We start from the raw sequence: 24,206 nt of genomic DNA on the forward strand, positions 1-24,206 counted from the left end.
CTTTCAAAAAGTACAAAGACTTAGGGGGAAGGGGGAAGGGGGAAGAGGAGTGACCTGGCATATGTTCGGACGCCTAAATGCAGCAGAGGCCCACGTATCATACAGTATTCTGTAAGTTATGTGTGTGAGAGCTTCACCTGTGTCTCACCCATGCTCACACCCCCCCTTGCAAATATGCACTATGAAACATAGTTGTCTATTTACAGAATATGCACAGGGGCATTTATCCTAGTATTCTAAATAGTTTTACAAATTTACAGGGGCCTATAAATTTTATCCTTCATGTGGGTGATAATATGGTGGTAGGCAAAGCCAGAGGGATACTGGGTTGAATAGAGAAAGGCCTCTTTATGGTCCTGGGTACGCCATCACTTGGAATACTCTGTCCCAGGGGCCGACTAACCATTCAGGGAACCGGAAAATACCCGAGGGCCCAGAGGCTCTGTCCGGATGCCCAGCACACGCTGTGTCCTCAGTGGGGGGGGGGGGGGGGACCGCTGTGTCCTCAGCAGGGGGGGGGGACCGCTGTGTCCTCAGCAGGGGGGGGGACCGCTGTGTCCTCAGCGGGGGGGGGGGGGGGTACATGTTTTTTCCTGCCCAGTCCGTTGGGCTGCTGCTATTCCCCCCTCCCCCACCCGGCACCACTGTATTTTAAAAATGGCGGCCGAGACTCTCGAGACCACCGCGGGAAGTCTCGGCCACCATTTTGAAAACACAGCGGCGCTGGCAGGCAGGGGAATAGCAGCAGCACAGCGAGAAGGAAAGAACATGCCCCCCTGCAGAGACCACCAGGGACCCGTCAGGTAGGACCGGGGAAGCTGGGAAGTCAGCTGCGGCAGCAGAGGGAGTGTTGGGCAGTGGCCGGGGCCCAGACCACCCTCAGTCCGCCCCTGCTCTGTCCACATTTAGAAGACTTAATCTCAGTATGAATATGGAAAGGCTGGAAGCCAGTCAAAGGAAAGTGACCAAAACAGTGCAGGGTATGCGGCAGACAACGTGAACTGAGGTTTGAGGACCCACCTCTGTATACCCTAGAGCAATGCTTGCCAATCTTGGTGCAGCTGTGACCCCAAATCATGCAGCCATGGAAAGCGTGTAACCCCAGGATGGTGCAGGAGAGTGACCTCCTGAGGTGCCTGCCCAGGTCGTGACCCCAAATGCAAGTTCTGTGACTCCCATTGGGAGTCCTGACCCACAGTAAGCTCTGCCCTAGAGGAGATGACAGGCAGGGTTGCAAAAATGCAGATGTTGAAAGTACTTGAACAGTATTAATACACAAGAAAACAAACCCTTCCCTAAGGAAAGCAAGCTGTAGATCTAGGAGACATGCGATGAAACTGCGAGGAGGTGGACTCAGGAGCAATGTTTGGCAATATTTTTTTAGAGAAAGGATGGGCGGCTGCCTGGAACGCCCCCCCCCCCCCCCCCCCCCCGGAGGGAGATCGTAAAGATAAAAATGGTGATGGATTTCAAAAAGACATGGGATAAACACAGAGGATTCCTTAACGCCAAGAAAATAGAAACAAAGCTTTGGGTGCTTCAGCTTAAAACTGTACCGAACACTCCTAAGAAGGCCTGGGGGGAAGTCATAACCTGCACTGAGCAGCAGTTATGGCCCTTAACTGCATTACAGACCAGACCAGACGGTCCATACAGGTCTCTATTATTTACTGTGGGGCTGATAGTCAAACCACTTAGCCGGGGTCTGTGCTGCTTTTTAACATATTTATAAATGACCTAGAGATGGGAGTAACTAGTGAGGTAATTTGCTGATGACACTTTAAGTTATTCAGGGTCATCAAGTCGCAGGAGGAGTGTGAAAGATTACAGGAGGACCTCGCGAGACTGGGGGATTGGGCGTCCAAGTGGCAGATGAAGCTCAATGTTGACAAGTGCAAAGTGATGCATGTGGGTAAGAGGAACCCGAATTACAGCTATGGTCATGCAAGATTCTGCGTTAGGAGTCACAGACCTAGAAAGGGACCTGGGAGTCATCGTGGATAAGACGTTAAAAGCTTCTGCTCAGTGTGCTACGGCGACTAAGAAAGCGCACAGAATGTTGGGTATTATTAGGAAAGGGATGGAAAACAAACACAAGGATGTTATAATGCCGTTGTATCACTCCATGGTGCGACCGTACCTCGAATATTGTGTCCAATTCTGGTCGCCACATGTAAAAAAGGTATAAAGGAATTGGAGAAGGTGCAGAGAAGGGCGACGAAAATGATAAAAGGGATGGAACGACTTCCCTATGAGGAAAGGATGAGACGGTTAGGGCTCTTCAGCTTGGAGAAAAGGCGGCTGAGGGGTGATATGATAGAAGTCTACAAGATAATGAGCGGAGTAGAGCGGACAGATGTGAAGCGTTTGTTTACAGTTTCAAACAACAATAGAACCAGGGGACACAAGATGAAGCTAGAATATGGTAGATTTAAAACAAATAGGAGAAAGTTTTTCTTTACTCAGGGTGGTGTAGTTGGACTCTGGAACTCGTTGCTGGAGAATGTGGTGGCAGCGGCTGACCTTACGGAGTTTAAGGGGGGTTTGGACAGATTCCTGAAGGAAAAGTCCATTGAACATCATTAAAAAATTATATATATATATTTTTTTTTTTTGGGGGGGGGGGGGTGGTTGCCGGGTTCTTGAAGCCTGGATTGGCCACTGTCGGAGACAGGATGCTGGGCTTGATGGACCCTTGGTCTTTTCCCAGTATGGCGGTGCTTATGTGGTTAAATGGCGCTCAGCTGCCTATCTGGAGATATTCGGCTGTAGCTCCCCAGACAGTTCCACTGAATATTCCCCTATAACTGCGAAATAGAAACCGGCTATTTTGTAGGCAGTCCAGGGGCAGAGTTGGTGGTTATCTGGTTAAGTACGGGTATTCAGCACTTTACCAGATAAGTTAACCGGACAGATCAGACCACATGAGAAACAGCCCTATCTTTGTTCAATTTAACTTTATCCGGTTAAGAGGTGAATATTGCCCCTTTCCTGGACAAGCGCAGACCGGCCACATATACCTGGATAGTCAAATGCTGGTGCCAGGAACTGAATATCCAGCACAGAACCGGCCGTGGCAAAAAAAAAAAAAAAAAAAATCACTGACTGCCAGCAGCTGATATGTCCCTTACATTGCATGTGTGACAGCGCCTCGTTCCTCATTTAGCCAATGGGTGTGGATCTAAGTTGTCCTTTTATTGTTTGGTTTTTTTGGTTCTTCATGAGTGGAATTAGAAAAGATAAGAGTGGAATTAGAAAAGGTACAGAGAAGGGCGACGAAAATGATAAAGGGGATGGGACGACTTCCCTATGAGGAAAGGCTGAAGCATCTAGGGCTCTTCAGCTTGGAGAAGAGACGGCTGAGGGGAGATATGCTACAGGTCTATAAAATAATGAGTGGAATGGAATGGATAGATGTGAATCGTTTGTTTACTCTTTCCAAAAATACTAGGACTAGGGGGCATGTGATGAAGCTACAGACAAATCGGAGAAAATGTTTCTTCACTCAACGTGTAATTAAACTCTGGAATTCGTTGCCAGAGAATGTGGTAATGGCGGTTAGCTTAGCGGGGTTTAAAAAAGGTTTGGACGGCTTCCTAAAGGAAAAGTCCATAGACCATTATTAAATGGACTTGGGGAAAATCCACTGCTTATTTCTGGGATAAAAACAAAAAAACCTAAATGGCTTAGATAACTCCTAATGAAGTTAGGCTACTAAAATATACTGGTAGGAGAAGATCAAACAGAGTATTCGCAATCAGCAACCAGGTGGAGTCTCATCTCTTTTGCACGAATATTCACATCACTCCCTTGGTGACTCTTTTACCGTGCATAGGTTTTAATCATCGACTTAAACCACCTCCACCCTGATATTGTGAAATCTTAAACTTAACGTACCTATGCTGGGATAAGCAGCATAAAATATATTGTATTTTTTGGGGGGATCTTTTGCCAGGTACTTGTGACCTGTATTGGCCACTGTTGGAAACAGGATGCTGGGCTTGATGGACCTTTGGTCTGTCTCAGTGTGTCAATACTTATGTAATGTAGTTCTGGGTACTGATCCGTTAGAGCTCCTTGTACAAAACACCTGTTTACCGCAGCTTAAAACGGTTTATCGCGGGATTCGCTGGTTTGTCCCGCATTACGTTCTGAATGTGTACGCGCAAAACACGTGCTAAAAATATTTTTTTAAATTTTTCGGGGGGGGGGGGGTGTCTGGTGGGCATCTACATTGCCACGCAATAACCAGTTCGTGCAGGATTATTTATTTATTTATTTGTTGCATTTGTACCCCACATTTTCCCACCTATTTGCAGGCTCAATGTGGCTTACATAGTACCGTCAAGGCGTTTGCCCAGTCGGTTGATAGCAAATACAAGGTTGTATAGTGATCGAATGAGGTATATGTGGAGGGTCGGAAGGGATGAAGATTGTGTGTTGTCCAGTATGATCATTAGTCAAGCTGTGTTGCTTGTTGAAGAGGTTTATGTAGGGTCGTTGGGGTAGACCTTTTTGAAGAGGTTGGTTTTTAGTGATTTCCTGAAGTTCAAGTGGTCGTGGATTGTTTTCACAGCTTTTGGGAGCCCATTCCATAGTTGTGCGCTTATGTAGGAGAAGCCGGCTGCGTAAGTTGTTTTGTATAGGACGGAGGCCTTTTGGAGAAGGGCAATTCGAATGCTCTCTAGCCATATGAAGTGAGTCTTTTAAAAAAGACCCAAACAAAATAAATCTGCCCTCGAAAAGAGATATTTGGATGTCTCTATGATATGCCACATATGTCAAAAGACCGAAAGAAAAGAAGACATTTTTCAATGGGATTTCATAATTTATTTTATTTATTTATTTGTTGCATTTGTACCCCACATTTTCCCACCTATTTGCAGGCTCAATGTGGCTTACATAGTACCGTCAAAGGCGTTTGCCCAGTCGGTTGATAGCAAATGCAAGGTTGTATAGTGATCGAATGAGGTATATTTGGAGGGTCGGAAGGGATGAAGATTGAGTGTTGTCCAGTATGATCATTAGTCAAGCTGTGTTGCTTGGTGAAGAGGTTTATGTAGGGTCGTTGGGGTAGGCTTTTTTGAAGAGGTTGGTTTTTAGTGATTTCCTGAAGTTCAAGTGGTCGTGGATTGTTTTCACAGCTTTTGGGAGGCCATTCCATAGTTTTACGCTTATGTAGGAGAAGCCGGATGCGTAAGTTGTTTTATATTTCAGTCCTTTGCGATTTGGGTAGTGTAGGTTTAGGTAGGATCTTGATGATCCAACTCTGTTTCTTACTGGTAGATCTGTAAGGTCTATCATGTATCCTGGGACTACGCCGTATATAATTTTGTGGACTAAGGTGCAGATTTTGAAGATGATCCGTTCTTTGATTGGGAGCCAATGCAGCTTTTCTCGAAGGGGTTTTGCTGAATATCAACCTGGCTGCTGTATTTTAGCGGACAAGCCCCTCAGTACCTACAAAACAGGTGGCAGTAAGGGTTCAGGTGCTAATTTTTGGTAATGGTCATTTGCGCACAGCTGTTAATTTGGAAAATGGAAAATCAGCTGTTTTCCAGTTGCGGTAAAAATGGCGATAGCGCATGGGTAAACACTCACCTAAGGCCACTTTCTACTGCAGCTTTGTAAAAAAGACCCCCCCCCCCCCCCACAGTGTGTTATGCTGCTCCTGCCCTGTGGCCCCTTGGCTATCTTTTTACCTGATCCGTATCCCTCTTTGTATTCTCTGAGCTGCAGAGCCTTAGTGTGAAACGCGTTGGTGATATAGAGAAAAGCTTTGTGTATTATTTAATAGTTTTTTTTCCTAGGCCTTTCCTTTGACCATCATTTCTCAGTTTTCGTTTTATGGGGAAGTGACAGGGACTTTGTGCCAGGGGGTACCTTCACTACACACCTAGCATGAGGTTACGAGCTCCTCCTGGCTTATCTCCCTGTAGCCAATCGGCCAGTCTCTGGGCTCATTTTGGAGTGGAAGATGGTGGTGGTGGTGGTGGTGGTGGGGGGGGGAGTTGGTCTCGTGACTCCCCAGCAGCTGCAGCAGTTGGTGACCTGTGACGGGGAAGGGTGACCCTGTTTTCATCTCGTTGAACATGAGCAAGGCTGATCCGATGGAGCAAGACTCCTCTGATGTCTGTCTCAGAACATCAATCTGACTTACAATCCTGCACCTAAAGGTCCATTCGCGTGTCTCGGGGAGCAGCAGGACTCTGCCTCTCTCTCTCTCACACCTGCCCCCCTACATTGCCACTGCTTCTTCCCCCAGGCCAGTGTCCCTCTCTCCTCCCCTCTATATGTATCTCTGTTCTTCTAGGATAAAGAGTTCATCTTCCTAGAGATGAGAGTCCAAAGGGATAAAGGAGATGAGAGTGTCGTAGGATAAAGCAGGCCTGTGGAGTCAGTACATCACCAAACATTCAACTCTGACTCCTCCTGTGTATGGTAAAGCTAAGAGAAATTTGATTTAATTACAGAAACGTAGGCTATTTCTTTATGTTACAAAATTAGGACTAATAGACCACAAAACAGATTAATTTGACGCTTGAACAAAAAGAATGGCCTGCCAAATGAAAACATGCAGTAAACTGTTGTAAGTTTTTATTTTGAAGCTGGAGTCGGGGTCGGTACCTTTTTATCTGCACTCAAAATTACTTCCGACTCCACAATCCTGGATAAAGGACTCGCCTCCCTACAGATCAGAGCTTGCTTGCTCATAGCTTGCTTGCCAGCAGCACCTCAATACTGAGCAAACTCCTTCAGTGTATCTGGGGGGGGGGGGGGGGATATTTGTGTTTATGTTCAGCGCCCTAATCGTTTTGAAATGATGGTTTCTATGCATGTGAAGGGCAATTCTATACATGAATTACACACTTAAATGTTTGCAGTTCAAGCATATTTGTGCGGATGTACCAGTGACATAGCCAGAGATGCCTGATTTGTGTGTGTGTGGGGGGGGGGGGGGGGGGGCCTGAACCCCAAGTGGGTGGGCACCAAATTTTCTCCTGACAGTGTCCCTGAGCAGCTGCCCTCTCCTCCCACACATGCTCAGTTTTTGTGCACGTACGAAAACTGAGCATGCACGGTTTGGGGGGAGGGGTCCCCAGTGGTGGCGGCAGCAGCTGAGAGGCACTGCTGCCAGCTGGAGAACTTGGAGAGTTCTTGAGGAGGATGTGGTCTTCAGCTGGCAAAGCTTGGTGATTCCTGCCAGCCACAGAAAGAGAAATGACTGGTTTTGGGTGGGCCTGAGCCCAGGTGGGTGGGCCCCGGCCCACCCTTGGCTATACCACTGGTACATACACGCGTATGCAGGACGTGTAAGCAACTATTTTGCAAATGCTGCATGGGATACAGTGTAAATGAGGCGCATTCCTGCCACAGTTGGGTGCTCACACTTGCGCAAGGGCTGTGTCTGGCGTTAAGTGCATCGATTCCAGCTTATTGTATTATGCAGGGGTGGCCAACCAGGGTCTTCGAGGGTCAAAATCCAGTCGGGGTTTCAAGATTTCCACAACAAATATGCATGAGATTGACTTGCATGTACTGTTTCCATCGTATGCAGATAGATCTCATGCATATTCATTGTGAGCATCTTGACAACCTGACTGGGTTGTGACCCTTAAGGACCATGGTTGTCCAACCCTTGTATAATGGAACCTACCACCTGCTCTTGGTGGGGGGGGGGCTAAATGGAAGCACCCAGTTATAGAATTATCCCCGTAGTGGTCTGCAGGACCCTCCTCTTCGCACATCCTCCCTATGTATCTTCTTATCTTTCCCCCTAAACCAACCTCTCCTCCTCCCCCATTCTCTATTTCTGTGGATAACACTCTCATCCTTCCTCTCGTAACCTTGGGGTCATCTTCGATTCCTCCCTCTCCTTCTCTGCACATATTCAGCAGACTGCTAAAACCTGTCGTTTCTTTCTCTATAATATCAGCAAAATTCGCCCTTTTCTTTCTGAGCACACTACCAGAACCCTCATCCACACTCCTTATCACCTCTCGCTTAGACTATTGCAACTTGCTTCTCACAGGTCTCCCACTTAGCCATCAATCTGTTCAAAATTCTGCTGCACGACTAATATTCTGCCAGGGTCGTTATGCTCATATTAGCCCTCTGCTCAAGTCACTTCACTGGCTTCCTATCCGTTTCCGCGTACAGTTCAAACTCCTCTTATTGACCTATAAGTGCATTCACTCTGCAGCTCCTCAGTACCTCTCCACTCTCATCTCTCCCTACATTCCTCTCCGGGAACTCCGTTCATTGGGTAAATCTCTCTGATCTGCACCCTTCTCCTCCACCGCTAACTCCAGACTCCGTTCCTTTTACCTTGCTGCACCATATGCCTGGAATAGACGTCAAGCTCCATCTCTGGCCGTCTTCAAATCTAAGCTAAAAGCCCACCTTGTTGATGCTGCTTTTAACTCCTAACCCTTATTTCATCATACTCACGTTAATATTCCCTTATCTCTTGTTTGTCCTGTTTGTCTGTCCTAATTAGATTGTAAGCTCTGTCGAGCAGGGACTGGCTCTTCATGTTCAGGTGTACAGTGCTGCGTACGTCTAGTAGCACTATAGAAATGATGAGTAGTGGTAGTAGTATGTAATTTTGGTACTGTATTTGTGAGAATAACAGAGCCAGCCTGTGAGTTTTGAAACTGGAGCAAGGACATTACAGAGGGAGGAGAAGGTAGGTGGTCAGAAGAAAAAGGATTTTGCCAGTACCCTCTCCTTCCCCTAGGATGTAGGACTTCAGTGCCTTCCCTTTCCCCCTATTGAGTCAGGGGTCAGTACAGCAACTGCTCCTGCAATTTACGAAAAAAAAAAACCCCCATTGCTGATCCTTGGTCCAGGACAGTAGGAATCCTTTCTTTTTCACTCAGAGTGAAATTTTATTCATCAGTGCTCGTATTATGTATGAATAAACACCCACCTCCCTACAGTCTGCCAGGACGCAGGATACAACTACATAATTATCAGCGTCTACCAATAGATTAAAAGACTTAGCTGCCTAATGGATTAATTACAAGACTGATTTGATGTTTTTCCTTCCCTCTCTCCCACAGCGACGTCGGATGGGACGAAGGAGGGGCTAGAGAACATGAGGGGCGGAGCCTGCCTATCCAAGGGTATGAAGGTCATCCTCAAAGTGGGCCAAAGTAAGTCATTCAGTCAAAATGTGGGGATTTATATTGCATCACAAACAGGGCAAAATTAAGGTATAGGCAAACCAGGTATGTGCCTAGGGTGCAAAAAGTTTAAAAGGGGACCACTTCAGATGTACTAACTCAACATCTCCCAAGCAGGGGCGTATCTGCGTGGGGCCTCAGGGGCCTGGGCCCCCGCAGATTTCGCCCTGGACCCCCCTACCGCTGCCAACCCTCCCCCTCCGTTGCTCGCCTACCTTCGCTGGCGGGGGACCCCAACCCCCGCCAGCCGAGGTCCGCGTCCTCCTGCCGCTGCCGGCTGCCTTTGGTCCTTTAATTCTTCCATTGAAGCTGGCGCCGACGAAAGTTTCTTTTGAGTCTGACGTCGCTGCACGTTGTACGTGCAGGACGTCAGACTCAGAAATTGTTTCTGAGTCTGACGTCCTGCACGTACAACGTGCAACGTGCAGCGACGTCAGATTCAAAAGAAACTTTTTCGTCGGCGCCAGCTTCAATGGAAGAATGAAAGGACCAAAGGCAGCCGGCAGCGGCAGGAGGACGCGGACCTCGGCTGGCGGGGGTTGGGGTCCCCCGCCAGCGAAGGTAGGCGAGCAACGGAGGGGGAGGGTTAGCAATGGCAGCGGCTGGGGGGAGGGGGATCGGCAATGGCGGCGGCGGCGGCGGCGGGGGGGGGGGGCTATAATGTGCCCCCCCTCTCTGGCCCTGGCCCCCCCTACCGCCGCAGTTCAGATACGCCCCTGCTCCCAAGGCAAATGTTTGCCCTGGTATATCAGTTGCTGGAGGGGGAGGGGTACAACTTGTGCTGCTCACAGAGACCCATTTGTTCTGACCTCCTATACATTGTCCTCGGGATGAGGAGTGGGCAAGTAGCGCCTTCCTACCCACTCATTCCTCCTCTGCAGTCGGAACCACTTAGGGCTATGTTTGTGTGAGTTTTAAAATGTGTTTATATTACAGTGGGGGGGGGGGGGGGGGCTGATGTACTTGCTTGCCTAGGGTTCAGCGAGGGTTAATCCTGCCCTGATCTCAGATCCACCTTGTAGGCAGGGGATTTATAAAAGAAAGCCGGAGGAATGCCAGGATTAAACACAAATCCCCGGATTCTGTATAGCGCACTTCAGAGATCCGCGCTGAAATCCAAGCGTATTCTATAACAACGCTCGTATAACTTAATTGGCTTAACGAGCTAATCAGCATTGATAGCAGCACTTAAGCAATAATGAGCACTAATTGGCAATAATTCGAATTTACGTGCAAAACTCGCTAAGCGTATTCTGTAATGAACTGCGTTTAAATTCTGAAGCGCGCAGTTCAAAAGGGACGTGGTCACGGTTGCGAGGAAATGGGCGTTTCATGGGTGTTCCCAAATTTATGTGCGCTGTTCTAGAACATGTCTGCATAAATCTATGCGCAGGGAGTTACGCCACATTTTATTGGTGTAAATGGATGCGCGTAGGTTTAGGTGCTGGGTATCAACCAGGGACTTAGCCAGACTTCGGCAGGAGGGGGGGGGGGGGTCCAGTGCCCGAGGTGAGGGGGCACATTTTAGCCCCCCCTGGCGTTGCCGACGACCCTCTCAACCCCCCCTCCTGCCACCAACCCTTCCCCGCCATCGCCGACCTTTGCTGGCGGGGGACCCCAACCCCCGCCAGCACAGGTAGCAGACGGCGACGGCGGGTTAATGGCGGGAGGGGAGTTGAGAGGGTCATGGGCAGGGGGGTCCAGAGCCAAATCTAGGGGGGCAGGCTCCCGTGGCCCCACGTAGCTACGTCCCTGGTATCAACTAAGCGTATTCTATATACTCTAAGCTCAGATGAAAATGATTTTCACATGGATTTTCTAGGCGCCATATATAAAATCTCCCACAAAGGGGGCAGTTCTTTAAAGGGCGCAGCACTATTTAACTGTCCGGGAATGGCTCAAGGCTGGTTAAATAGCGCTTAACCAGCTACCCACAAATATTCAGCGGGGGATCGCTGGTTATCTCCCCTTGAATATTTGCAGTCAGCGCTTAGCAGATAGCCAGTTATATCACTCAATATAACCGGTTATCTGCTAATATTCAGCACATTGGTGGCCAAATTGGGCTGCCGAAATAGCAGGCCTATCTTGGACCGATTTAAACATAACTGGCCAGCGCCAAAAATAAACGATATTCAACGCTGCTGACGGGAAATGACCCGGCATTGAATATCCAATCTTATCACCGATCGCAGGAGTTAGCTGGGCTCCCTCCTACGGTCTGACTGTCGCCCCTAGGTGTCCAAAATCTGTGCGGAAACACAGTATCTAGGTGCCCAGATTTCTTTATAGAATAGAACCAATAAACGATATTCAACGCTGATGATTGGAAATGACCCGGCATTGAATATCCGATCACAGGAGTTAGCTGGGCTCCCTCCTACGGTCTGACTGTCGCCCCTAGGTGTCCAAAATCTGTGCAGAAATACAGTATCTAGGTGCCCAGATTTCTTTATAGAATAGAACCTAAGTCGGCATTTGAGCACCAACATCTAGATAGAAAAATAGGAGGAAAACCTCTGCAGTAACACAGAAGACAGTACAGACAGCAAAGGTGATCCAAGGAGTGATGACCAGACAGGAGATCTCCAAAACAAGTTTTATTGATGAAGGACCCAACTTGGCCAAGTTTCGGCTTTGCTTTTCATCAAGGGACACCAGATTCTTGAGAACACAACCTAACAAGATTCTTGTCAGTAAGAGGACTCGTCATCAGTCGAGTGTAATAGCGTGTCTTCTCACTGCACCAGCAGCTTGGCTGATAACGAGTTCTTTTACTGAAGAGAACCTTGATAGGTTGAGTTCTGAAGAATCTGTTGACCCCCCCTGATGAAGGCAAAGCCGAAACTTGGCCAAGTTGGGTCCCTCTTCAATAAAACTTCTTTTGGTGAACTCCCGTCTGGTCTTCATTCTTTGGATCACCTTTGCTGACTTTGCCACCAACATCTAGGTGCCAACACTTGATGTAAAAAGCTCACGTAAATGTTGATGTGTAAGCATTGGCATCTAGGCACACAACTTACAATATTCAATGAGTTTAGTGCCTAAGGGTGTGACCCACCCATGAGCCACCCACATACATGCCCCCTTTTAAGCCCTCACTTATAGAATAATGCCTAAGTACAGCTAGGCGTTTAACTACTGTTTGCCCCCATTTGGGCATTTAACTTACATTTGAATGCCTAACGTCAGGTGCCTAAGTGGTGTCTAATTTGTGGCATACAATATAGAATTAGGGGGAAAATTACAGAATCATAGATTTGGGATGCAGAAATCTGAGGGAATGTTATAAGATGGGGAGGGGGGGACGGCAGCATTCTGATGATCTCAAAGTAACAAGGTGGGTGCTCAGAGAGGTGTGAGGGAGAGGCAAACACTGGAAAAAAAGACTTGATAATTCTTCTGGGCAAGACAGTAGTGAGACCTCATCTGGAGGGTTGTGTCCAATCCTGGCTGCCATAATCCTAGAACAGGGGTTCTCAACCCTGTCATCAGGACACACCTAGACTGTGGGTATCCTCAGAACCTGACTATGAATGTGCATGAGATAAATTTGGCATGCACTACCTCCTTCGTATGCAAATCTATCTCATGCATATTCATTGCGGATATCCCAAAAACCTGACTGGATAGGTGCGTCCCGAGGGCTGGGTTGAGAACCCGTGCCCTAGAAGGAGCTCAACAGAGCAGGGCAGTCCAGAGAAGGAAAACCAGAAGAGTGTAGGGTCTTCACCCAGTGCCCTAGGGCAGGGCTTCTCAACCCAGTTGTCAGGACAGACCCAGGCAGTCAGGTTTTCAAGATAAGCACGATGAATAGGCATGAGATAAATTTGCATGCTCTGCCTCCATTGTATGCAAATTTAGCTCATACATATTCATTGTGGGTGTCCTGAAAACCTGACTGGATGGATGTGTCACAAGGACTGGGTTGAGAAGCACTGACCTAGGAGAATATGAGGTGTAAGGGGGGCCACAGAAAAGAGATGTTCAGAGCTGCCAAGTTACCTAGTTCCAGGAGAGAGATTTTGGGCCAGTCCTGGATTTCTGACAACCCTATCTTGACACATTATTTATTTATTTATTTATTTATTGCATTTGTACCCCACAGTTTCCCGCCTATTTGCAGGCTCAATGTGGCTTACATAGTACCGTCAAAGGCGTTTGCCCAGTCGGTGGATAACAAATGCAAAGTTGTATAGTGATCGTATGAGGTATAAGTGGAGGGTCGGAATGGATGAAGATTGCGTGTTGTCCTGTTCGATCATAGTCATGCTGTGTTGGTAGGTGAAGAGGGTTACGTGGGGTCGTTGAGGTAGGCCTTTTTGAAGAGGTTGGTTTTTAGTGATTTCCTGAAGTTCAAGTGGTCGCGGATTGTTTTCACAGCTTTTGGGAGCCCATTCCGTAGTTGTGCGCTTACGTAGGAGAAGCCGGCTGCGTAAGTTATTATGGCATCGGCGGCACTGAATTTAGTGGATAAATTCAGGGACTACAAACCTTCACACCGCTTTGGACTGGCCAACAAGTCCTCCCTCCTGGAAATGGGTAACTTGGCAGCTCTGCCCAAAGTACAAGTACAGGAGGCAAACATTTTTGGGTGGAGAAGTTTGAGAACCAGGGGTTATGATATAAAGCTGGAATACTTCATCACAGTGGAGGTATCAGAGACGAAATGGTAATCCAATTTAAGAAAGCCTGGGATAAGCCCGGGGGGGGGGGGGGGGGGGGGGGGGGGTCCGTAGGTGCAAAGAACGGAGGGGGAACGCTGCGGATATAGTGGATCTTGTATATTGTAGCAGGTAGTGAAATGTAAAAACATAAACAAAAAAGCAGAATAAGGTCAAAAAGGTTTATTGGAACAATACCCGACATGGCCACGTTTCGCCCTCAGGCTGCGTCAGGGGTAAAACTATCAAAGGTGTATATAAATATATTATACACACTTATGGTAAAACCAAAAATTGTTCAAAAACCAAGTTCCAATCAATACCTTCTTCTTACACCTTGATAGTTTTACCCCTGAGGGCGAAACGTGGCCACGTCGGGCATTGTTCCAATAAACCTTTTCGACCTTATTCTGCTTTTTTGTTTTGTTTATGCTTTTGTGCATGCAGTTTTGTGCCTTTTTTCTTTGCTTTGTTCCAGCAGGTAGTGAAATGGACAGCTAGCCCTACCGTCCTTTTAAATCGGAGGCAAACTGTGAGATAGTAACAGCAGCGCAGGGAGAAAAATGCACTTTTCCCCACAGCTGTGATCTGTGCTAAATCAGACCTTGCGGTGGGTGCCGTAGAAATACAGTTGAACCGCACTCAAAGAGCAACAATTGTAGGGTGGACGAGGGCAAACAGGAGGAGTGGCAGCTTGGCACTCTCCATTAAATCAGCTCCATCAGCCGGTGCACAGAGGTCAGAGAGGAAAAATGTATTCCAGATCTAATGCGAAACATTTTGAGGTGGAGGCTGACAGTCGAATGCATTTTAAAAGCAGGCGGCGCTGGACTGTGTCTCCTTTGACGGTCCCCTTTCTTGTTGTTATATCAAATGAGGTGTCCTTTCACGCGGAGGCCTTGTTGGGACTGCTGTTTCTGCAGCCGGGGGGGGGGGGGGGGGGGGTGGGGCAGTAGATCTGAAATTCCTGAAGACAGGTAGTGTTCTGGATTCATACCTGCTCCAGTCTTGTGAACTGTATTTGAGTGGCACAATTAGAGGCTGAGAAGGGAGGAGTAGATGGGGGAAGGCAGGTGGGGTATCTGGGTGTCTTGGAGGAGGTCTGGCTCTTTGTTTCAGAAGCGGAGCTCTGATGGGGGAGTGTGTTTGTGTTGGGGGGGAGAGTGTAGGGGAGGGGATGTGAGGAAAACATGTGTGGGACCCTGTCCTCTCTTCTTGGAGAGAAAGAGAGAGCGTGTGTGTGTGTGTGTGTGTGTGTAGAACTTACATGTATAGGAAAATCTGTAGGGACGTGTGTGTCTAGTAACATATGTTACTGATGATCCAGACCGGTCTGTAATTCCAGTACAACACAGTAATTTATCTTTGTTATGTCGACTGTAAGCCACATTGAACCGAAACTTGTTTTGGATAATTGTGGGATACAAGAATTAATAAATAAATAAAATAAAATAAATACATGTATGGGAAAATATGTAGAGACGTGTACATATGTAGAACATGTATGGGGAAATATGTAGGGACTTGTGTACAACATATATGTATAGAAAAATATAGAGAGATATGTGAATGTGTAGATCATACATGTGTGGGAAAATACATAGGGACATTTGTGTAGAACATACATGTGTGGGAAAATACTTAGGGATGTGTGTGGAGAACATGCACGTATGGAAGAATATATAGATACATGTGCATGTGTAGAACATACATGTGTGGGGAAAATACTTAGGGATGTGTGTGGAGAACATGTATGGGAAAATAAGTAGGGATGTGTGTAGAACATGTATGGGAAAATATGGAGAGACATATGCATGTGTAGAACATATATGTATGGGAAAATATGTAGACGTGTAGAAAATACATGTATGGAAAAATATATAGAGATGTGCATGTGTAGAACATACATGTGTGGGAAAATATGTAGGGGTGTGTGTATGTGTGTGTAGAGCATACATGTATGAGAAAATGCGTAGGGACCTGTGTGTGTGTGTTTATTACAGTGTGTGCCGGAGGGGATATTTCTATTTATTGCAGGGAACATGTGTTTGTAGGGCAGAGCTTCCAAGATCTGTCCTGGGGATCCTACGGCTAGTCAGATTTCCGTGATATCCCAATGAATATGCATGAGGGAAGCGTGCGTAAGCTGGGTCTCTGGCACCCGCAGATCTGTCTTATAATGTTTAATTGGTACTTGAGATACCGCTTTTCCTAAGAAGGTCAAAGCGGCTCACAATTACGATATTAAAAACATAGCAAAGAAAAGAGCTCCATTTTATGACAGGAAAGACACTTTCAACAAGAGTTTCAGTCATACTATAAAAATAATACTTTCCTTCTTTTTTTAACAAAACTGCACTCACACTGTATCACAGGGAAAAACACCATTAAAGTGCTCAATCTGAAGGGCCATTAAAAGCTAGGTAAAAGAAATGGGTTTTCAACAGGATTTTGAAACGCAGTAATGAGAGTTCAGATCTAAGTTCTGAAGGCAGGATATTCCATAAGCAAGGTTCCAAAACATCAGAGCTGCTGCTCGGGTGGATTCATGGCATCCAGCCCTTGGGGAAGGCAGAACCGGTGGATTCATGGCATCCAGCCCTTGGGGAAGGCAGAACCAAACGATTGGAATCTAATGATCGGAGTGTTAGGGGATCCATTGCAGAGGATAAGTAGGGTGGGGTTTACCTGTATGCAAGACCTTACGGGTAAGGAGGAGAATTTTGAATCGTATTCGATATTTTACCGGAAGCCGATGGAGTAGTTTTAAGAAAGGAGTAATATGGTCAAATTTCTTTATTTTGTAGAGTAGTCCAGCAGCGGCAGTGCATCTTTTCTAGCAAAAAAGGTGCCGGTACTGAAATGCTGGGCCACTCTTCAAGGGTGGGGTGATCACTGAGGGATCCACCCCACAATAGCCAGGCCCCCTGCAACCAGTCACAGAACCTATGACAAGGCAGAATTGGTGTGTAGAGCCTGAGCTCTTTCATTAAAACTTGGGGTCCTTGGGTCAATTTTAGCAGACAGTGGAAAAGGTGCCGGTACTCAGTACCCCCAAGTACCTCCACAAAAAAAGCCCTGAGCAGCGGTATTGTGCAAAGTCTGTAATCAACGTATTTGAAAATGTGGAAGGCCATTAGAAATCGCATTGCAGTAGTCTAGCCGTGATATATGCTTGTTCCTTATCGGTATCCTGAAAACCCGACTGGCTGTGGAGCTCTTTGAACAGGATCTGGGAGCCCCTGTGTATATGAGGCAGTGTGTGTGTGTTGGGGACACCCTGCTAACGCTTACTTGCGAAACTGTTCTGTAAATTTACATGTGCAAGGGGCGTGTTCTAGAAATGCCCTTTTACCATGCATTAGTGTGTTTAACAGAAGTTACTACTAAATAGGCCTCAATGAAAATAATGGGGCTTACTTTAAATGCAGGCGAGTAAATCTAGCTCTTTTGTAAGGCCTCTGGGAACTGGAAAATACTCACTGTACCTGAATTTAACTTGCTCTCGCTAAAAAAAGTGTGACTGAAGCCAGATATGTAGGAGGGGAGAATATAGGTATTGGATAACTTGGCTTGCTGTTCCTTTCGATGCAGGGGCAGAGCTCTGATGGTACTGTATGTGTGCATATGTTGAAATGAATATGTATTAATGGAAACGTGTGCTGGAGGGGCCGTGTAGGGGAAGTGTGTATTGAGGGCTTGGTTCTTTCCTTCCTTCTGGGAGTGCGTGTGTATTGGAGGATATAGGTATGGAAGAGGGGGGAGTCCCAGTTGCTCTATTGTCGGATTCACACTCCATGATCCCCCCATAGAACATTTATGTCTTCCTGGTCCTTTCCCCTCTTCATACACTCATATCCAAGGCAGCAGGTTTCTGTACAAGGAGAAGGGATTCCCCTCAAGGCCCTGGCATAGAGGTGCCTTCAAACAGGTCTGGAGTGCTTCAACTCTCTCTTCTGAAATTACATGCAAAAAACACTTCTCTGAGGCAGGGGTGTAGCCAGACACCCAATTTTGGGTGGGCCTGAGCCCAAAATGGGTGGACATGACAACCCTGCCCCCTGCCACCCCCTAACATTTCTCCCTCCCCCCCAGGCAATCTGAGAGGAGTCACTTAACTCTACTCCCCTGCCCCCCAGTACCTTTAAATTCTTTAGGTCTTCGCCAGCAGTGAACAGCAACTCATTTCTCTTGCTTGCCACAGTGAAGAACTAAAGGATTTAAAGGTAAAAAGGGGAAGGGTCAAGGGAGTGGAGTTAAGTGACCCCCCCCCCCCCCCCCACACACACACACACACGATCTCCTAGAAGAAGAGATGTTGGGAATCTTCAGCTGGCAGGGCTTGGGGTTCCCCGCCAGCCACATCACTGCTGTACCACTACTGGGTGGGCCTGAGTCCAAAGTGAGTGGGCCTTTGCCCGCCTGGGCCCACCCATGGCTGCGCCACTGTGAGGTAGACTTTCTGTCCTGAGGTTGTACAGCATTGAAGAAACACTGACAGGCTCCACCCTTTCCCTCTATCTTTGTGATCTGTTTCAGTCATAATCAGTCTTTTGGGGTAAAGGGTTTCCCAAGCGTCAAATACAGTTTCTCCCCGTTACAATTCTGGGATCCACAGCCAGGTAGTCTCTTCTCAGTAGGGATCATCTGGTTCTCAAACCTGTCCTGGGGGACCATCAGCCAGTCAGGTGAATAAGCACGAGAGAGATTTAACATGGAGGTGACGGAATGCAGATCTGTCTCCTGCATACTCATTAGGGATATGCTGGGCCCTGCATTTGGGCTGCAAAAATTAAGTGGAGCAGTACAGTATAGGAGTTGAATTTCACTGAAGAGGAGCAGGACTTGGGTGTGATCATGTGTGATGAACTTTTAAAGTGGCCAGACAGGTGGAAAAGGTGATGGCAAAAGCCAGAAGGATGCTTGGGTGCATAGAGAGAGGAATGGCCAGCAGGGAAAAGGAGGTGATGGTACCCCTGTGTAAGACTCTGGCGAGACCTGATTTAGAATGTTGTGTACAATTCTGGAGGCTGCACCTTCCAAAAGATATAAACAGGATGAAGTCGGTCCGGAGGGCGGCTACTAAAATGGTCAGTGGTCTTCATCGTAAAGGTTGTGGGGACAGACTGAAAGATCTTAATATGTATACTCTGCAAGAAAGGTGAGTTCTTTGGATTACTGTAATGAGGGGAGTCATGATAGAGGTATATAAAATAATGAGTGGAGTGGAACAGGTGGATGTGAAGCGTCTGTTCACGCTTTCCAAAAATACTAGGACTAGGGGGCATGCGATGAAACTACAGTGCAGTACATTTAAAACAAATCGGAGAAAATGTTTCTTCACCCAACGCATAGTTAAACTCTGGAATTCATTGCCGGAGAACGTAGTGAAGGCGCTTAGCTTGGCAGAGTTTAAAAAGGGGTTGGACGGTTTCCTAAAGGACAAGTCCATAGACCGCTACTAAATGGACTTGGGAAAAATCCACAATTTCGGGAATAACATGTATAAAATGTTTGTACGTTTGGGAAGCTTGCCAGGTGCCCTTGACCTGGATTGGCCGCTGTCGGGGGACGGGATGCTGGGCTCGATGGAACTTTGGTCTTTTCCCAGTATGGCATTACTTATGTTATTCTAGGCTGTTCTCAAGTCCTTATGCGTAAGTTACAGACAATCCAGAATACTACGTTAAGGTTGATATTTTTTTTCTTTAAAACGTTCTGAGCATTTGTTAGAATATTATTCTAAAGTTCATTGGTTGCCAGTAGCCGCAAGGGTCATGTTCAAATTAGCCTGTTTGATGTACAAGGTTTCTTATAATGTAGCTCCCCTTTATTTGACTCAAGGTTTTGTTTTGTCAAATACTGTTCGTGTTTCCAGATCTATCTATTTATTCTCCTTGTCATCGATGAGGGGTAAAGTAAGAGAGAAATGCATAGACTTTCTGCTTTCTTATCAGGCAGCTAAAGTAAGGAAAGACGTTTCTCCTTTGATACTTCAGGAGTTGAATTATGCACTTTTTAGACAATTGCGTTAAGACTTATTTATTTAGGGTCCGTGGAAGAAGGTGAATGTATTAGGTTTGCTGATTAATTTTTGTTGTTGTTGAATTCAAACATGTGTGGGATAAACATAAAGGAATTCTGTTCAGAAGAAATGGATCCTCAGGAGCTTAGCCGAGATTGGGTGGCAGAGCCATTGGCAGGAGGTGGGGCTGGTGGTTGGGAGGCGGGGATAGTGCTGAGAAGACTTATACGGTCTGTGCCAGAGCCGGTGGTGGGAGGCGGGACTGGTGGTTGGGAGGCGGGGATAGTGCTGGGCAGACTTATACGGTCTGTGCCAGAGCCGGTGGTGGGAGGCGGGACTGGTGGTTGGGAGGCGGGGATAGTGCTAGGCAGACTTATACGGTCTGTGCCAGAGCCAGTGGTGGGAGGCGGGGATAGTGCTGGGCAGATTTATATGGTCTGTGCCCTGAAGAGGACAGGTACAAATCAAGGTAGGGTATACACAAAAAGTAGCACATATGAGTTTATCTTGTTGGGCAGACTGGATGGACCATGCAGGTTTTTTTCTATCGTCATCTACTATGTTACTATGTATTTCCTGGAATGGCCAGTTCTCTTTGTATGTAATCCACATTGAACCGCAAGGTATCGCAGACTAATAGAACAAAGTGTTATGTTAAAGGAGATATACGATAGAGACATTTAAATACCTCCATGGCATAAGTGCACAGGAGGGAGGTCTGTTTCAATTGATCGAGAGGGGTCATAGGGAGAAGGTGAAAGGGAACAGAGTCAGGAGTAATCTAATATTAATTCCTGGAAAGAGCGGTAGGTTTATGGAACGGTCTCCCAGTGGAGACAAGGACTATATCTGAATTTAAGAACGGATGGGATAAGAATCCCTGAGGACGAGATTATAGAGCTTAGTAGTTGGTAAGGATAGGCAGACTGGATAGGTCATATGATCTTCATCAGCTATCTATTTTTATGTTTTCATGGAATCGGAGGTAGGGTATTATTATGGATTAAGAACTGGTTGAAAGATAGGAAGCAGAGAGTAGGATTGCGTGGCCAGTATTCTCAGTGGAGGAGGGTAGTTAGTGGGGTCCCGCAGGGGTCTGTGCTGGGTCCGTTGCTTTTTAATGTATTTATAAATGACCTAGAGATGGGAATAACTAGTGAGGTAATTAAATTCGCCGATGACACAAAATTATTCAGGGTCGTCAAGTCGCAGGAGGAATGTGAACGATTACAGGAGGACCTTGCGAGACTGGGAGAATGGGCGTGCAAGTGGCAGATGAAGTTCAATGTTGACAAGTGCAAAGTGATGCATGTGGGTAAGAGGAACCCGAATTATAGCTACATCTTGCAAGGTTCCGCGTTAGGAGTTACGGATCAAGAAAGGGATCTGGGTGTCGTCGTCGATGATACGCTGAAACCTTCTGCTCAGTGTGCTGCTGCGGCTAGGAAAGCGAATAGAATGTTGGGTGTTATTAGGAAGGGTATGGAGTCCAGGTGTGTGGATGTTATAATGCCGTTGTATCGCTCCATGGTGCGACCGCACCTGGAGTATTGTGTTCAGTACTGGTCTCCGTATCTCAAAAAAGATATAGTAGAATTGGAAAAGGTACAGCGAAGGGCGACGAAAATGATAGTGGGGATGGGACGACTTTCCTACGAAGAGAGGCTGAGAAGGCTAGGGCTTTTCAGCTTGGAGAAGAGACGGCTGAGGGGAGATATGATAGAAGTGTATAAAATAATGAGTGGAATGGATCGGGTGGATGTGAAGCGACTGTTCACGCTATCCAAAAATACTAGGACTAGAGGGCATGAGTTGAAGCTACAGTGTGGTAAATTTAAAACGAATCGGAGAAAATGTTTCTTCACCCAACGTGTAATTAGACTCTGGAATTCGTTGCCGGAGAACGTGGTACGGGCGGTTAGCTTGACGGAGTTTAAAAAGGGGTTAGATAGATTCCTAAAGGACAAGTCCATAGACCGCTATTAAATGGACTTGGAAAAATTCCGCATTTTTAGGTATAACTTGTCTGGAATGTTTTTACGTTTGGGGAGCGTGCCAGGTGCCCTTGACCTGGATTGGCCACTGTCGGTGACAGGATGCTGGGCTAGATGGACCTTTGGTCTTTCCCAGTATGGCACTACTTATGTACTTATGTACTTATTAAAATAATTTATGGTGAAAATTCAGGCGCAGGAAACTCAAGTCCAGCCAAAAAGTTATGCGTTATGGAATATGAGGTCGGGGATGTGTTCAGGGATTGGGTAGGGGGAGGGGAGGGAGGAAGGTACTGTCTATGGTTGTCCGGATAGCCCTGGTATGTGGCACACTCTCAATAGCTTCACCTTTTAAGTAAGACCACACGAATGGGTGTCCGAACGTAAACACATATCCAGTGCAGCAGAAAATCCTACAGAAAGATAAGCAAGTAAGCGATGTGCTCATCTTTCTGCAGCTGGTGCCACATTGACGAGGGATCGTTGTGGTTTTGTCTCCCTTCCCCTGATCTACAGTGTACAGAGAACCCAAAGGTTGTACGTGATGGGTAGAAATACCTTGCTGAAGGCACATGGATGGCAATTCTATAACTGCGTCCCAGGATTTTTGCACTCGGGTGCAGATATGTACAGAATGCCACCATGTACGCGCATAAGTACGATTCTGTAAGGGCACACGTGAACCCCCCCTAACGCTATAAAAGTTGCCAAAAGTTGTGCGTGCGATTTAATTGAATAACGAGCTAATTAGCCCCTATAATTGTTTTTTTAACAAGCAATTATTGGCACTAATTAGATTTAATTGGAATTGATGCATGAATAAAAAAAAGGGGGGCACAGAATTGGGAGGGTCATGGGCAGAACGGGGGCATTTCTAGCATTGACGTGCATCGTTATAGAATGGGGGGGAGATGTGCGGTTAATATAGGCGTGTACGTTTGTACCACGTTTTAGTTGGTGCAAATGGTCGCACCCAAAGTTAGGCACGATTCCTGGGTGTAGGCCCTATTCTATAAACCGCACCTAACTTTTTAAGCGTGGCTTATAGAATAGCGCTTTTTTTTTTTGTGCCATATAGAGACTTTACCCCTAAGTGGCATATCATGTAAATACAAAAAGACGTACACATGGACAGGCAATGAGTGGGGCTCCCACTTACACATGTAACCTGCAGAATATTGTAAGTTATGCGCATCCCTGCACTGCGGTTACATCAGGTCTATGGCTACTGTAACTGTTGGCGTGCTGATATTGGGTCATGTTAGTGTTCTGTAGTGTTATCTGGGTACCTAGATGCCATTATAGCAGTGGTTCCCAAATCTGGTCCTGGAGAGACACCCCAGCCAGTCAGGTTTTTCAGGATACCCACAATGAATATTTATGAGAGAGATTTGCATGCAGTGAAGGTTATAGAATTGCCCTGGAAGAGTGATAGGGGTTGGGGGGGGGGGGGGGGGGGGGGGGGGGGGACTGAAAAGAGATCTTCTCAGTCTTTAGCACCTCTGCTTCACTCCTCAAGGGTGACTATTTAAGGTTGGAAGGGCCCTCATCTCCCTGATTTTACTTCAACTCCCAGACAGAAATTCCTGCTTCTCACCCTTGGAACCACCTTCCCTCTCTTTGCTTCCCAGATCCTAACAGGGAGTCCATACCCCGGAAGTCTGCCCCAGAGACGCCGTCCGGAAAGAAGCCTGGTATGCCTGGCCTGGATCCCAGCCAGGAACATGCCACAGGTATGAGGTGTTAACCCCACAAAAAAATATCTGCGTGTGTGTGCCCCTGCTTTTTTGCACCGTCTCTGAATCCAAAATAATTCCTTCCTTCTGTCAGTACTGTCTCCTTTTCTCAAGGCTTTATCTTCACCACACAGTTTTTGAAGAACTTGGGCAAGTGATTTGTGGCACAGATTTCATCTGCCATGGAGGCAGCCATTTTGTCTGCATTGTCACCATTCAGTGACCTGGTCCAACCCTGCTTTGGGGTCAGCCCTGACTTTATCTGTTATTGGGGGCTCACTCTAGACTTGGACGTTACTGGAAAGAGATTGTACTTTGATTTATGTCAGTGCACAAACCTGCAGAAACAAGACAGAGGGGGTATGAATGATGATATCAGCAGGCCTACAAAATGGCTTCCTCCAGATTGCTGGGCAAAAAGACAGTCTGACACATTAGAGATACCTAGTCAGATACAGAAACACACAGACACGTTTACACCTTTGTTCTTTTTCTTCCATATGTTACCTCTCTCCCTTCCTCTCTTGTTCACTTCTTGTCTTTCTCTCTCTTTTTCTTCCCGCTCTGTCATGGGTTCAGCATGGGGGAGGAAAACTCAA

The 24,206-nt window shown here is 46.8% G+C and overlaps 1 protein-coding gene across 2 annotated transcripts in view; it reads left to right on the forward strand.

Moving 5' to 3' along the window:
- EFNB3 (ephrin B3) overlaps positions 1-24,206 on the forward strand; it is a 142,700-nt gene that overhangs the window by 105,560 nt on the left and 12,934 nt on the right. Inside the window, exons 3-4 of one of the 2 annotated variants that reach the window (XM_030187343.1) lie at positions 9,066-9,158; positions 23,503-23,604. In XM_030187343.1, the coding sequence (XP_030043203.1) occupies positions 9,066-9,158; positions 23,503-23,604 (195 nt within the window). The remainder of the gene's footprint in view (positions 1-9,065; positions 9,159-23,502; positions 23,605-24,206) is intronic. The other variant, XM_030187344.1, reaches the window with a different exon arrangement.

Source organism: Microcaecilia unicolor, chromosome 14 (assembly GCF_901765095.1).
Source record: "Microcaecilia unicolor chromosome 14, aMicUni1.1, whole genome shotgun sequence".
Taxonomy (NCBI): Eukaryota; Metazoa; Chordata; class Amphibia; order Gymnophiona; family Siphonopidae; genus Microcaecilia; species Microcaecilia unicolor.